This window comes from Sturnira hondurensis, unplaced genomic scaffold (genome assembly GCF_014824575.4).
Source record: "Sturnira hondurensis isolate 20B ecotype Veracruz unplaced genomic scaffold, ASM1482457v3 Scaffold0020489, whole genome shotgun sequence".
NCBI lineage: Eukaryota > Metazoa > Chordata > Mammalia > Chiroptera > Phyllostomidae > Sturnira > Sturnira hondurensis.
The window spans coordinates 6,761,652-6,777,120 of record NW_028093120.1 but is presented as its reverse complement, the minus strand read 5'-3'; the positions used below and the strand labels follow the sequence as shown (position 1 = coordinate 6,777,120).

Below are 15,469 nucleotides of genomic sequence, written 5' to 3'. Positions count from 1 at the left end.
CTCCAGTGAGCTAACAGCAGCCCCACCTTGACTTACTTCTTTCCCATAACATTTCTAGGAAGTCAGAGCAGCCTCACCTAGGCTCTATCCTATTACTTCTTCTACCCTGAGTCTTTCTTTTGTTTCATTGTCCCCAGCTGTAACAAACACACTCTCAAAATCGGGTGGACTTGTGAAATCTTTCCTACTTGAAGTCAAGAACCCACACACTACAGGCTGGCCTGAGGCAGACCTGCTCTGGGCTGATCCCTGTTTATTAACAACGAGAGCCCGGAGTAGAAATAGTTGAGGGAAAATAAAAGGATGTATCAGACTAATTCTATACTTTCTTTGTAATTATACAACTTTCAACTTTGTTTCTGTACTTTTTAAAATAACCTTCTAGTATAAACCTGGTTTCCCTGGTAGACATTTCTGCTGGAAAAGAACATACTGACCAGGGAATTCAAGTAATCCAGTGGGGATTGCAGTTTCTTATATTTACTATTTACCTTGTGAGCTTTGCTAGTGTAGTCAGTTCTTTAGAGACCAGTCATCCTGTATATAGTGATAATTTTAATTTCTGAACATGCAGAATTGACAACAAGATCCCTTGATAACGTATCCAAAGAATGGAGAGCCGTCAAAGTCTTCAACAAATATACTACTTACGAGCTATATTATTAATCATAAACTTTTTACACCACTGTACAAAAATTTAATAGAATTTATTAAGAATTTCAGGAAAACAAAGCTTCTCAACAGTAGCTAATACATAATTTGAATAACAAAATAGCCTTCATTTTGTTTTTAAATACAATGAATTTATTTCCAGTAGCATGTCATTAAAAATAATAAATTATTTCCATTCATTAAAATTTATTTAGTAATAAAATACATAATAAACTATAATTTATAGCATAAATGTAAATTAGTTAATTTACTCCATTACACGTTATAATTTATCTTTATGGTTATGGTGTTTTAGTCATTAACAAATTGCAAAAATATATGGTATATTTACAGGAGATTCTAAAAAATAATGATTCCATTTAATGGTTACTGCTACAGTCTGTCATCAGTATTTTCTCTGTAATCTAGATCCAACATCGGGCGCTTGACTGGTCCTTGGCTTGATGTTCTGTAACGCAATTTCAGAGTATTCTTTTAATGTTGTATTGCAGACTTTAAGGTAGATCTCCTTATAGATTACAGATTTTAGTAAGATTAAACTCAATTCAAATACTCAAATGTTACAATGTGGCAATCTCAACATAATGAGTACCTCTTTATGTAAGGCACTGACTAATTACAATAATTCATAATCCTCACTCTTTGCTGTTATTAAAATGTGCTTAAGAGGTTTTTGAAAATCATAATCTGATGTGTAAATCACTGAAATTTTATGATTTTATTTTCTACAGGAAGTACTTGGAACTCATGTAACACTCTAGGAGTGGTTGAACAACACATACTGGGCTAAAGAGGTTGCTTGGAAAGGTGATTGTTAATAATCCATTAAATTGATTTTATTTAAAAAAGTAAGTAAAATATTTCAAGTGAAAATTCTACTTCTAAGATTCATAGTTTTGGAATTAAAAGAATCACGGCAGCCATCTTGAGAATGTTCCATTGCAACCCTATTATGCTGCACTGTTTGCATATTATCTCTACTAGAATGTAAGCTTCTTGAGGACAGGAAAGTGTTTTCCTCTTCCTAGTCCCAGCCCTAGCAGAGTGCCTGACACATGGTAAGACTGAGGCGATGAAGAAACCAATATGATAACTGCTACCAAAAAAAAAAAAAAAAAAATCAGGCTGCTATGGTTGCCCAAAGGAGGACATACTGAATCAAAGCTTGGGCTAATAAGCTCTTCTAGAGGGGATGACACTAAAATGAATTCTCAAGAGTAAGAGAAAAGCTTTTAAGAGAGCAATTCCTGTGAGGCAGTGGGAGCAGCATGGGCCCTGGAAGCATGCAAAGAGTTCTAGGGCAATGTGCCTGGAACATCAACGGGTTGTAAGTTATGAGCTGAGGAGTAAATGGAGGTAAGGGTGGAAAGGTCTTGAATGCCGTTCTCCAGAGTTTTACCTTTTTGGTAATGGATATCCAACAAGGTTAGGTTTTAAGCAGGAGAGTGATATGTTCATATTTGTGTTTTAAAAAGAATTACTCTGGTAATAACTGCATGAATGATGCACTGGAAAAAGCAAACCTAGAGGCTGTTGAAATGGCCCAGATGAGACATGGTGCATTTTTAAACAAGGTCACTATCGGTAGGAATGGAGAGGAGTAGATGGATTTGAGTTGCATTTAGTTGAGTATTATTAGAAGGATTTATTTCTAGGGCTATAGCAGAATGAGAAGCCTGGATGAGACACAAATTTTTGTCTGGGAAACTTGATGGATGATGGAGTCATTAAATATAATAAGAATTACAAAAAGTAGAATGCAGTTTGGGTGGAGGGAGAGGGGAAAATGTAAATCCTGGCTCTGTCAATGAACAGTTTTAAGATTTGAGGAAATTACCTGTTGTCCCTAGTTCAGAAGATTAAAACCATCTGGCATAGTACTTTTCAATGACAGGGATCCAGTAAGTATTATGTTGTTGGGTGGAGAAATGCAGTTCCTGAATTAACTATACAATACATGTAAATTGTAAAGCTAGACATATGCCACGTTATAATTTAAAAACAATTTTTTTGTAAGTTCATATGAGTATAAAAACATTGGAGCTAAAAGTAAAAGAAAATAAAAACATTAATAAAAAACTTACTTGCATCATCTACAAAACAATGAATGCTCCCAAATAGATATTTCTGCCATTTTATGGAGAGATAAAAGTCTTTTTTTAGGAGCATCCCTATTGAAGAACTAGGCTATACTACAATTGTCTTGGTAAATAAATATAGTTTTGGTGGTCTCTTGTATTATACATATAAAATATTTACAATTAAGGTTATATATTGACTTTTGAGAATTTATATATTAAATAATTTTATTTATTTGAAATGTAATGGGATCCAGGAATACATTTTGAGAGCTTTTAAAACACCAAAATACATTTAAAGCCCATGGGCTTTATCCCAGTGGAGGCACTAAGAACCTATGTATTCTTGCTTTAAACATAACTCCAAAAGTTTGGACATATGTTTTCTGGGCTCAAAATAAATTACAAGCAGCAAAACAGAAGGCTGGAAGGCAAGATAGAGGTAGAAGTAATCCCAGGTGATAAAAAGAAAACACAAAGGCTATAAAAATATAAACTTTGAAACTATAAATCCACCATAAATGTTAACCTGAATCTAATAACGAGAAAACCACCAGACAAATCCAGATTATGGGGTATTCAGCAAGACAACTGGTCTGGACTCTGCAAAACTGTCATTGTGCATGAAAGATAGGAAAGAGTAGAGAGACTTTTCTAGGTTAAGAGACATGACAATCAAACACAATGTATAATCCTGAGTTGGATACTGGATCAGAGAAATAAAATAGCCACAGAAAACATTATTTTTCAGACAACTAAGGAACTTTGAATATGGAGTGTGTATCAGATAATACTCTTTCAATATTAAATTTCTTGGGTGGGATGATGGCATTATGATTATGTATTTAGAGGAGAAATATCACTGTATCTGTTACTTACTTTCAAACAGTTCATTAAAATATATGTTTGTGTGTGTATCTCTTGTTCTATTCTATTCTATTCTATTCTATTCTATTCTTCCATCCATCCATCATCCATCCATCTATCAGATAGAGCAAGTGTGGCAAAATGTCAATAATTTGTGAATCCAAGTGAAGAATACAATAACATAAAATAAAAACAGGAAGAAAGAGTAAACAAGAAAAAAATATTCAAATCCCATGCAGAATATGGCAAATGAGTTTTGATGGGGGAAGGGGGATAATTTTGATGTTAGCTGTCTAAAGAGGCAGTTGATAATTCTGTGATTTTATACTATTTCCATGAAAAATAAATGGAAGGGTTCTAAGACTTATGTTAGTGATGTTAAATAAGAAAAACTAACATGTCTGGAGATAAAGAGTCCCCAAAAAGCTAATGGCTAGCACATGTCATAAAGAATGAAAAATATGAAAGATAAATATGATTTCAAGTCTACCAGTGGTCTCTAATCCGCACCATTTCCTTTTCAGTTATTCACCCAATACTCTGTCACACAGTGCACCAGTATGTACAGTGGAGGAAACGCTGATTCTCTTCCTACTGAGTAGTATTTACAATTCATGATCAGCTAGTTTTCTGTGGTTAGTACACTGCTTTCAAGTTGAGCTGAGGTGTATACAAGAGTCATCTGTCACTGAACGTCTTAGCTCACTAAAGTAAAGTAAGAATGATAAATGCTGTAACAGAAAATGGTCACTGTTAAAATTCAGACACAAAAATTATCACTGAAAAACTACTTAAATTGATAAATTGACGGAGATGGAAATTTGAGCAAAAATCAAACCAGCATGTAAAAAGTAACGATGAAAAAACACACCAGGAGTCAAAGTGACCATTGCCAAAAGAGTTGTGTGTAAATCATAGCACCAAAAAGGCCACACCAAAAAGGCCACCTTTAAGAAATGTACCCATAATAAGCTCCATGAAGGCAGGGACACTCTTTTTATTACTGTTATTCACTACTATACTCAGAGCATAGCAAAAGTCTGAAGCATGGGTAAGAAATATATAATTTTATGTAAAAGTAAATAATAAGAAATGAAGTATATTTGCATAATCTTACTTCTTCCTGTCAAGACTTCAAAATTGAAGGCATATAATGAAAAAACAATTGAGCAAACATGCAACTGAGTCTCTAACAAAACATTACATAGAAAGGAATATGCCCTTTCTGTAGACCAGCATGTCTCCTGCTCACCTCTAGCAGGCGTGACTTCTTGCTTCTGTGATTTCCTCAGACTGTGCACCAGTCTTAGCTTATCTTGTATCAGTTATTTGGATATAAAATCCATGTGTGTCTTTCTCCTTTTAGACTGAAAATTTCTGAATCCCTGTTTTTAATTTATATGTATATATTTACCAGTGCTGAGGCAGAAAATAAAAATCAAAATAATAATAAAAAAATCAAAATAATAATGCCTAGTTTTGAACTCTGAAGACATGGAAGGTATATGGGCAAGGATGGGATCATTGCTAATGTAAATTTCTTAACAATTTCCCAAGTAGTCTAGATATTTAAAATTATTTGAAGAGTAGTGCACTGGTACCTGTTTTTGTTCTCATGACTAATGAAATACTCTGAATGTAAAAATATTTACATTGCCATTTTTAATGAGAGGATATTTATTTGACTCTAACAGAACATCTTATAATTGAAAGTTGATTGTTGAGAAAAACTCCCTAAAAACAAATCTCAAAAATTAATATCAATATAGGATTCTTATACATAAAGTCATGAAGTTTCCTAAAAAAAAGAAAAAAGCTTCTTAAAATACTTACCAGAAATGGTATTATTTGTAAGGTATTTTTGATGGATGGATTTTTGTAAATGGTTTCTTGTACATCTGAAATAATTATACCATGATATAAAAATAATTTAGTTAAGCATATTGAAAGAGAAGAATGCCTAAATCAAATACTAAATTCTAGTGTGTCAAAACATTCACAATTAGGTAAGAGACTTTTTTCCTATTGTTCCCAGAAATAGTCTTTAGACTTATATTATATTAGGGAATGTAAGTAATTTGATTAAAACAATACACAAAACTTAATGTTGATAGAAAGGAATTTCTAATACTTTGACTATTCTTTAACAATATTTATTCAAATGCTTAGATTTTTTTCCCCATTTTTCCTGTTTCTTTTTTTTAAAAGAAAACAAAAATAAATTTCAATCTTGGAGCAACTCAGGAAAGAGGAAGAGATTTTATTTAGCTATTGAAGCACAAAAAAGTTGAGTCATTTGGTCAACTCTTGCTAGTTTTTGTCCATATAATATCAAGAGTCTTGGCAAAAGAAAGAAAAATTCAGGCAGGATCTTTTACAGGAAGCATTTAAATATGTGCAACTACATAAATAGAAAAAAACCCCCTCCAAAAAACTGACTTGAGGGTTTTTTCTCTTTAAGTGCATAATTTTGCATCTTAAACTTACAGCTTTAGTACTATCTTGCTTTTGTGTTGTAGCAACCTTTTATTAATATATTATTACAAATTTTAATTTTAGAGTTAACACAAGAGTATATAAAACATTTTGCATAGTTTAATTAATAATAATAAAGTAATGTGTGTGTAACCACCTAGGTCAATAAATTTGAGCATTATCCCTTCCTTAGAAGCTCCTGCTGCTCCCCACCTCCACACTGCCCTGCAGACTGCACTGTTTTCCCTCGCTCACAGAGGTACCCACTGTACTGACTTTGTTTCTTTACGTTTGAACACCTTTGTTTACATTCCCCAAAGAATATTGTTTAGTTTTGCCTCTTTCTGAAGTTCACATAAATTCAATTGTACCATCTTTATTTTCCTTATTTTGCTCAAAATTATGTATTTTTAGATCCACCCATGATGATGTGTGTATATATAGTGTGTTCATTTCCCTTGCTGAATAGTATTCCAGTACAGTTAAAGTTTTCGAAGTTTGCCTTTTAAACAATGGAAATCTCTATATATTTATACAAATCTCCTGATGTACATGTGCAGGATTTTAGCTGGGATATGCATCTAGAAGTGAAATTGCTGGTTGTAGGGTATGTTCATACTCAGTTTTTTAGGTGGGGGCAAAACATGTCCTATATGGGTTGTTGCAGTGTACACTATGACAAGCATTACATGCGTGCTCCAATCACTGTACATTTTAACCAACACTTAGCATTGCCAGGCTTTTAAATTTAGGTCTGATGAGGATATAACTGAATCTCATTGTTTTAATATGCATTTCTGATGTTGTGAAATTCCTATTCAAGTCTTTTTTGCTCTATTTTTTTGAGTTGTCTTTTTTTCTTATTGCTTTATTAGGAGTCTTTACATATTTTGAATGAGTCCTTTATTCAATGCATTATAATTTCATGTATTTGTGGCCTGTCTTTTCATTCTTTCAATGATGTTTTTATATAAACAGAAGTTTGTAATTTTAATATAGTCAAATTTATGAATTTTCTCCTCTGTGGATTATGTTTCTTTTGTTTTGCTTAAAAAATCCTTCCTTACCCTGAGGCTAGAAACTTCTTACTTATATTATCCCCTAATAGCCATATATATATATATTTTACATTTAATCTTTAATCACCTTGGGACCTAATTTTATGTATGGTATTTAGCAGGAGTTCAATTTAATTTCTTTCTATTTGGTAACCAATTATTCCAATATGGAGTGACAAACAACTTATCTCAAAATGACCCTGTAAGGTCTTCATTGCTGGCATCCAAGAACAGGTGTTCACCCCATATGAGAGGGCTGTGCCTAAATCCAAGTTCATATGAAATAAGTAACTCCTTCAGAAAAAAAAAAAAGCTGCAATTTCTCACATTGGGATTCCAATTACATGTTTGTTAGACTAGTTTGTTTCACACTTCTCAGACCACCTGTTCTCATCCCCCCCGCCCCCGCCTTTTTGTTTTCTCTCTTGGTGTTTTAGCTTGGAAAAATTCTATTACTTCTCTTCAGATTTCTTGCTTCTTTCCTCAGCTGTGTTGAGCCTACTGATTAGCCCATAGAAAACATTTTCCAGTTCTGTTGCAGGTTTTTACTTCTCACTTTTCTATTTGATTCTTCTAGTTTTTATCTGTCTGCTGAAATTCCCCATCTGTTCATGCATGTTGCCTATCTGTCCCATCTTGTTCACTTTTTCCACTCTAACCTGTCACAGTTAGTGAGTCATAGTTAACTTAAAATTACCTCATAGTTCTAACATCTGGGTCACCTCTGCGTCTCAATCTGTACATTCCTTTGTCCCTTGATAGTGTGTTCTTTTTTTGTTCTTTTTTGGTGTGTGTGTATGTCATAATTTTGTTTGAATGCTGGACTTTAGATTTGGAATAGCGGGTACTCAGGTAAATAGCAGTTGTGTTTGGAAATGGGTGTGCCTCTTCTGCTAGGCAACTGTGTGTGTGTGTAGTTAATCACCTCAGGGATTGAGCTGGGTGTGGGCTTTGTTGTTGCTATGGTTACCTTCAGTACACCAGTACTGGTTTCAAATTCCTGTGGTATTTCCTTTTTGTTTGTTTCTGTAGGGGTCATGGAGTTTTTTTTTTCTTCTTCAGTGCTCCTGCTCTACTCCCAGCTTTTGGCCTTGTTGTGTGTATGCACAACATAAGGAGGCTCTCTCTATGCTACTGCTTCTCTTCCAGATTTCTATTTGTGAGTTAGCACTTGCTGGCCTTGTGTGCGGGGGAGGGGGTATTTTCTGTTGTCCTGACCAGGTTCCATCTTAAGAATATCCTCTATACCTTCTTAGTCATCCTGCTCCTTCTCATGGCAGTCACCTTTTTCCAGTAGTAGCTTTGGGCCGGTTTTGTCCAAGAGCATTCTGTGCCCCCCTCTAATAGCAGGGTACCTCCAAGATCTGGGCCCATGCCTGTTTCTCGCCCCTCTCCCACAGAAAGAGGCTTTTCTGTTCTTTTTTACCTTTCCCCTACCCTTGTCTTTACTTCTGCCCTGGGGGCAAATAACAAAGTTTGCTGCCTCTGTTCCAAGACCTTTTGGCCTTTATTCTATAGAAGAGAAGGTTCTGCAAGGGGCTTCATGTCTTGCCTACAGCAATGGGTGCTCCCCGCCTCCAGGCTGCCCCACTGAGGAAGGATTTCTTTAAACTCCTGCTCTGTCCCTTAATCTTCTCATGAATTCGAAATGTAGGTTCTTGGAAAACTTACTGTGAGTGGTTGTGAACTCTTCTTGGGTCTGTGACTCCCAGGGATTTTATATTTTCACAATAGTTCACCCTTATCCTATTGTAATTTGTTAAAAATCTAAGCAAAATTCCTAATATCAGCTTGTATGGAACCTGACATTTCTTTCTCCCATACTCTGCCAAGGTGAGCTGGTAATCATGTTCTGCCTCTTTGGAAATTCCTGTCTTTCCTTGGGTGTCAGGTTACTTGGTTGGGCTGTGACTTCAGATCTGTAATCCATTCAAGAAAAGCTATACTTTTGCTGTCTATTTGCTTTTTCTTAGTCTTAGGGTGGGACTGACACATCAGAGTTTTTTACCTTTTAAATAGAAGTGAAATCCACACACAATACATACATACACATACATTTCTATATATGCATTATACATAGAAATGTATGTGTATGTATGTGTTGGAATTTTTTTCTAGTGGTTCTAACCATACTTGATTTTTTGCTACTCAAAGGACATTCAGCAATGTCAGGAGACACTTGTTATGACTGGGAGGTACCAGAGCATTTGGTGGGCAGAGAAGTCCTAAACATCTTACAATGCACAGGACAGCCCCCTACAACAAAGAATTACGTCGCCCAAAATGTCAGTACTGTCAAGGTTTAGAGACCATGATAAATACATTCATATGTAAAATACTGTTATTACTATTCATGTCTAAATACTTTGAAATTTCCATTATGCTATTTTTTTAGAACAATGATTTATTTAGAAATGTTTCTTAATGGTTATTGTCATTTTGTTATTCACGTTTAGTTAAATTGCATTGTTGTCAGAGGATGTATACAATTTCAAATATTTGAAATGTGTCAAAGCTTGTTTTATGGTCCATTTTTATAAATGTTTTATGTGTGCTTGCAAAGAACATGTCTCTTTGATCAAGTTTTCATCATGTTTGATTATTATATTAACCATTTTATTTTTTTGGTCTAGTCTATTAATTACTAACAATGTAAAAAGAACAAGCCATTCTCTCACCACAGCTAAAAATTATTTTATATATTTGGAAGCTATGTTCTTGCTTGCATACAAAGTGAAAATATTTTATATGTTTTTCCAGAATTAAAACTTTGACTATCATGAAGTTATTTTTTATATATGTTCAGTAACACTTGCTGCTTTATAGTTATTTTTGTCTGACAATACATCTGAACCAGTTTCCTTTGGTTAGAAATTGTTTGTTAAATATTTTCCATCTATTTTGCTTTAAGCTTTTCCATACTGTTTTAAATGTATTATTTTTAAACAGAATATGAATATGGCATAATAGTATAGCATATCAAATACATTCATGTTATGTACTTGATGTAAGAGGTGATAATCTAGATATATTTTATATTTTTATTTTCAATTTTTAAGTTAAATTAAATTTTAAATTAAAATAGTCTCAGTACAAAATATAACAATTCTTACAAAAGGTGCTCCCATACTCACAGTATAACCTTTCATTGAGACGATCAAGGGACTGTAGGATCTTCTGTTCTTCGGCTGATAGTGCACAAATATTGAATTGCTGGGTCTTATTTAAAGCCAGATCTGGCTTCTGCAGCTGCTTGCTACTCATGACACTTAGAATTTCATCCTCAGGCACTGAAGATTTCACTAGGTTTTCAGCCATCAAAAACTCAGAAGTACTGTCTGAAACTAAGGAAATTTTACAATAACTATTCTTTGACTCCTATTTGTCTTCAGGATCAGCACTTATACATACTTAACTGGCATATTTATATGAATTCATTTCACTAATAGAAGCCCAGTGAATCTTCTGTAATTTTGCATTTTGTTTATCAAAATCCTTTATATCTAGCATTTCTCCAAACCTAATTTAAAAAAAGATATTCAAATGATGGCATTTAGATAGTAAGAATTCCCAAAGTGTTACCTGAAATCAAGAAAAAATACATTCTGTTTAAATTATTATTTTTTGGTCATTCACTAGTAGTACAAAAGGAATATAAAGTAGACTGCCTTTGTAACAGCAATTAATATGATGTATAAATAAAAGAGTAAGAGAAAAAAAAACTTGTGGAAAGATTAGAAAATTAGATGATTAGCTGAACAGGCCAGCCTAGAAATAGATCAGACTAGATATAAGAATATAATATGATCGAAGATGAGAGAAAAAAAGATGATGCAATAAATTAGCTTGTTTATAAAATAGTCAATTTGGAATTTAACTCCATACCATCTATTTAATCAAGTTCCAAAGAAATTAAAGAATTAAATTTAATGAATCAAACTATTAAAGCAATCTAGAAGAAATATTTATAAATTTCTATACTGAGAAGGTTTTTTTGAGCTTAAAAGTAGTGGAGAAATGAGTAAGAAAGACTCAAAACATATTTATTTAAGGCCAGCCAGTCTTCCTAATGGACTTTAAATTTTTGAAGGGCAAGACTTTTTTACGTTTTGCTCATTATGTATATCCAATGTTTAGTTATAGGCAGGAAATTAGCTCTCAATAATCATTTATTGATTAAAAAATAAACAAGGTTTCTATTTGTAAAAATAAAATATAAGTGCTATGAAATGTAAATTGTAAAGTTGCACAATATTTTCAATTAAAATAAAATTAGAATTCTTGATATTCAAAAAATTTACAGCACTGGCTGGAGTGGATCGTTGGCTGGGGCACTGTCCTGCAAATCAAAAAGTCATGAGTCTGAATCCTGGTCAGGGCACATGCCTGGGTTGCAGGTTCAGTCCCAGACAGGGTGTGTACAAGAGGCAACCAGTTGATGTTTCTCTCTCATGTACATGTTTCTCTCCCTCCCTTCCCCTCTCTGTAAAAGTCAATAAGCAAGTCCTCAGGTGAAGATAAGGAAAGAAAATAATTTACAGAAATCAGTAAGAAAATACCAAACTCCAATATCAATAGGGAACAAGAATATGAAGAAATAATTCACCAAAAAATATGGAAACAGAAACAATTACACATATTAATAAATGTGGTACAAATCAAACTAATAGAACATCACTTCTTTCTCTGTGATATAAGCAAATAATAGAAGTGGTTTACCTGAAGTTAGTACATACCCCAGAAAAATTTTGAATAATAACACAGTCAGGAAAATACTTTAGGAATATATATGAAAAACTATAAAAATGCTTACATGCTTTGGTCTAGACTTTATTTAATACACAGATTTTCATTCAATAAATATTTGGTGCCAATTACATGCAAATTACTATAATTTTTAATTTTGGGAAGCTACCTATGGAAATAATTGGAAAGTCAGGGAAAGGCTTGATGTAGAAAGACGTTTGGTAAATTATTACTCAGAATAAAGAAAAACTGGAAACAAATATTCAGGGTAAGGAGAATTAAGTCCCAAATGGTCATTTTAACACTCACATGGTATGTAAATATTTGAGAAAAATACATATAAGAAAAAAACATCACTGAGAACAAATGTCAGATGAGAATGTTTAAACTAAAACATACCTTCTTCGATATCAGAAGTACCCCTTGTAGTTTGCTTTGGCTGACTTGAACTTAGCTGGACACTTGGTCCAAAATTCTATAAAAACAGAATATTAAATCAACATAATTCTGCATTTAAAATTCATGATATGTATATATACATTGACTTTTAAGAAGGTGTTATTTGCTGTATATATTTTCAGCTATCACTGTTCATGTAACTTGAATACTTTCTTTTTTTTTGAAGTAGAAATCAAGAATAACTGAAATAAGGCCTTTCTATGATATCTCAATATTTAAAAAATGTTTTATGTCAGTTTTGAAAACTGTTCAGATTGCAGTGTTGTCTTGGATATACGGAAGGGGGAAGTTGGGTAGCAATCAAAAGCGCTAATTAAAGATAAGTTAAAAAAATCACCTTAAGGTTTATAACCTAGTTGATTTATCATAGTACAGGTCAATCACACCTACTAGCCTAAAGCCTCGGATTATTGCTATTGTCAAGGATAGGTCAAGTATTTTAGAAGACAAAATTTAAATCAGAAATAGCTGCCTCAAAGCTGCGTAGCACTGGGGAATGGGCAATCTCAGAGCACTGGCAATTAGTATACCCACTCATTCTCTGAGGGATACCAACTCTCCCTCCCTGGCTAGGTTCTACTTTACTTCCCTACTGTCATTCCATTCCACTTTAAGAAATGACTTTTTCAGAGATAAAATTGCCAGGCTAGGAGTAGACCTTGCCTTTGTCCAGTCTGAGCTGAAGACTAACCAATGCAGGTTTCTGCAACAAGCCTCCTATAATAGCTCTTGTAGCCTTGCCTCATCTCCATTATAGACTTGAGACACCTTGGGCTGAGATCCTGGCGTGAAGCGGTAATTGTGCTGTTCCTGTCTTTCATTGTTCTCTTAGATTCTCTCCACATAGAAGCAGCGGGCTGGAAGAATTCCAGGATGATAAAGTATATTTCCCAATACAAGGTGACGGGCCAGTGCTATAGTAACTGAACCCAGAAACCAAAAAACCCCTCAAAACCCAAACCTCGAATCAAACAATAAAATTGAAAAAAATTACACTTCAAACCTGATTTTGATGCAGGAACACTAACTTATATTTTAAAGCTAACTTCGGAACCTATGTAAAGTGGATATATGAGTAGAAGATGTGTATGTGAAAGTGGAAGTATAGCTCTTGGAAAGACAAAAATGAAATTCTAAAGACCATAATACAGAAGATAAAGGAGGAAGACAAAGAAGAACAGAGTAAAACTCAGAAAAATAAAGATGAATTTAGAAAAGACACCAATAATAGCCATTTAAAATTTAGTTCCTTTTTTTGTTATAACAACTATGTTACTTTTAAATTTAAAATAATAAAATTAAAGAAAAATTTTGTTCAGTTTATAGATTTTGAGATGTTTGATGTGAACAATAAGGAAGTTAAAAAGAGGACTTACTAGGCATTATAATATTTATAACCAGGAAGTTATGTTTATAATAAATACTATGTTTGGTATTAATCAGTAAGAGTATATTGATAACTGAACAACTTAATTTACATAAATAAATGACTTTTGTTTTGCCAATAAGTTATATTATGGTTGACTGTTCTCCATATGAATAATCCTGTTCATATAAAAAATCAATAGCTTCTATAACATACAAATAATAGAATCCTCAGCCTACAACTTGGAACAGAAATTCTTCATAAGGTACTATGTCAATTCTATATAAAAAATCAGAAGTGATATTTATAGTAGAAACTCCAAGTGAAATGCTATTCACTCACCTAGAATTTTCAATATTTTAAATTCAATCCTTAGATCAAATTAGACTCTGAGAAAATGTTATATTCAGTCACATTTACTTAGCTCTCACAGAATTGCCTTCACTAATTTAAAAATTAACAGTATTATGCTTTATTAAAGACCTCTACTTCAAACAGCCATATGAAACTTCCTATTCATTTGTTATTGACTGTTAATATGGATGTGTCCATTATGAACTTTAAGGTCCTCACTGGGAAAAGTCTTTTAAATAGTATACTTCAAACAAAATCATTATCAGTATCTGCTGAGACTTATGTACCATCTTATTTTTCTTTTTACCATGTCTTTCTGGAAGCCCAGATCCAAACAGTATTTAAACACAGGGAACTATATAAGTCTATATGATTAGCATACTTTCTTCCTCTAAACATGGATCTAATTTACTTTGCTTTTTTCTTTCTTAATGTATGTTTAAATAACTTTATTGTGAATAACCTGTTTTCTTTCCACAGTTGACTACGTAGCAAATAAGTTAGTACAGCAAGCTCCTAGCACAGATTCCAAGGCTGCTTCACAATAGTTTTGGATACACTTACATTTGTGTTGTGGTGCAGCTAACAGCAAGAGCACAGTCCTTCATGAACGTTCTGTTTTTCAAGCAATTTCCCACCATTCAATAGGCATTTTTATGAACAATGTACTTACATTCATTTGCTCACTGCACTTCTGTCCTACAGATCCAGGATTTTGTTTTTTCTGCTCTAAAAGAGTTCTCTTTTTATTTCCAACAATTCGTTTTCTTCTCATAACAGCAGAATCTTAAAAAATGCCAGCACAATGTCAAATTTATATAGATTGAGTAGGGAGTATATACCCAACAAAACTTCCCAATTACCTTCAAACATCACAGAAAAACTCTGTTTCAGTCAGCAAACTTGTAGTGTTTTATATATTACTCTCTTAATGTGCCTTATGCATGGCGCATTCGCAAGGATGAGCTAAACAAAATTTCTGCTTCTGAGGGGTTTATAGTTTAGAGCAGTGACCTTCAAAGTGTGGTGCAACACCAAAATAAATCTCTGCTGTGCAGGAAGAACATATTAAAATTTTACTTTATGTTTATGATCTAAAATTTAATAATTAAACTTTATACTATGGTGATGCAGTTGACCCTTGAATAATGCGGGGTGGGCGGTGTTAGTGGCGCTGACTGCCCATGCAGTTCAAAATCCTGTATAATTGGCCCTCAGCACTCCCAGATTTCCAAGTGTGGATGGAAATTTGTATATGGTTAATATTGGCACCCTCGTCAGTCTGGAAGATAAATGATTATTTATCGCACACAGAAACAAAGTTACCTTGGAGGAAGAGTAGAAATTCTAAGTGTGTGAGGTTGGCAGTGTTATTCATTAATGTATTTTTGCTT

The 15,469-nt window shown here is 33.5% G+C and overlaps 1 protein-coding gene across 1 annotated transcript in view; it reads right to left on the bottom strand.

Moving 5' to 3' along the window:
• Positions 1-854: 854 nt before the first annotated feature.
• Positions 855-15,469, bottom strand: part of CEP126 (centrosomal protein 126) — a 77,693-nt gene continuing 63,078 nt past the window's right edge. The window contains exons 7-11 of the mRNA XM_037029743.1: positions 14,749-14,861; positions 12,296-12,371; positions 10,285-10,494; positions 5,451-5,515; positions 855-1,120 (exon numbers count right to left, since the gene is read on the bottom strand). Coding sequence (XP_036885638.1) covers positions 1,058-1,120; positions 5,451-5,515; positions 10,285-10,494; positions 12,296-12,371; positions 14,749-14,861 — 527 coding nt within the window. The 3' untranslated portion in view covers positions 855-1,057. The remainder of the gene's footprint in view (positions 1,121-5,450; positions 5,516-10,284; positions 10,495-12,295; positions 12,372-14,748; positions 14,862-15,469) is intronic.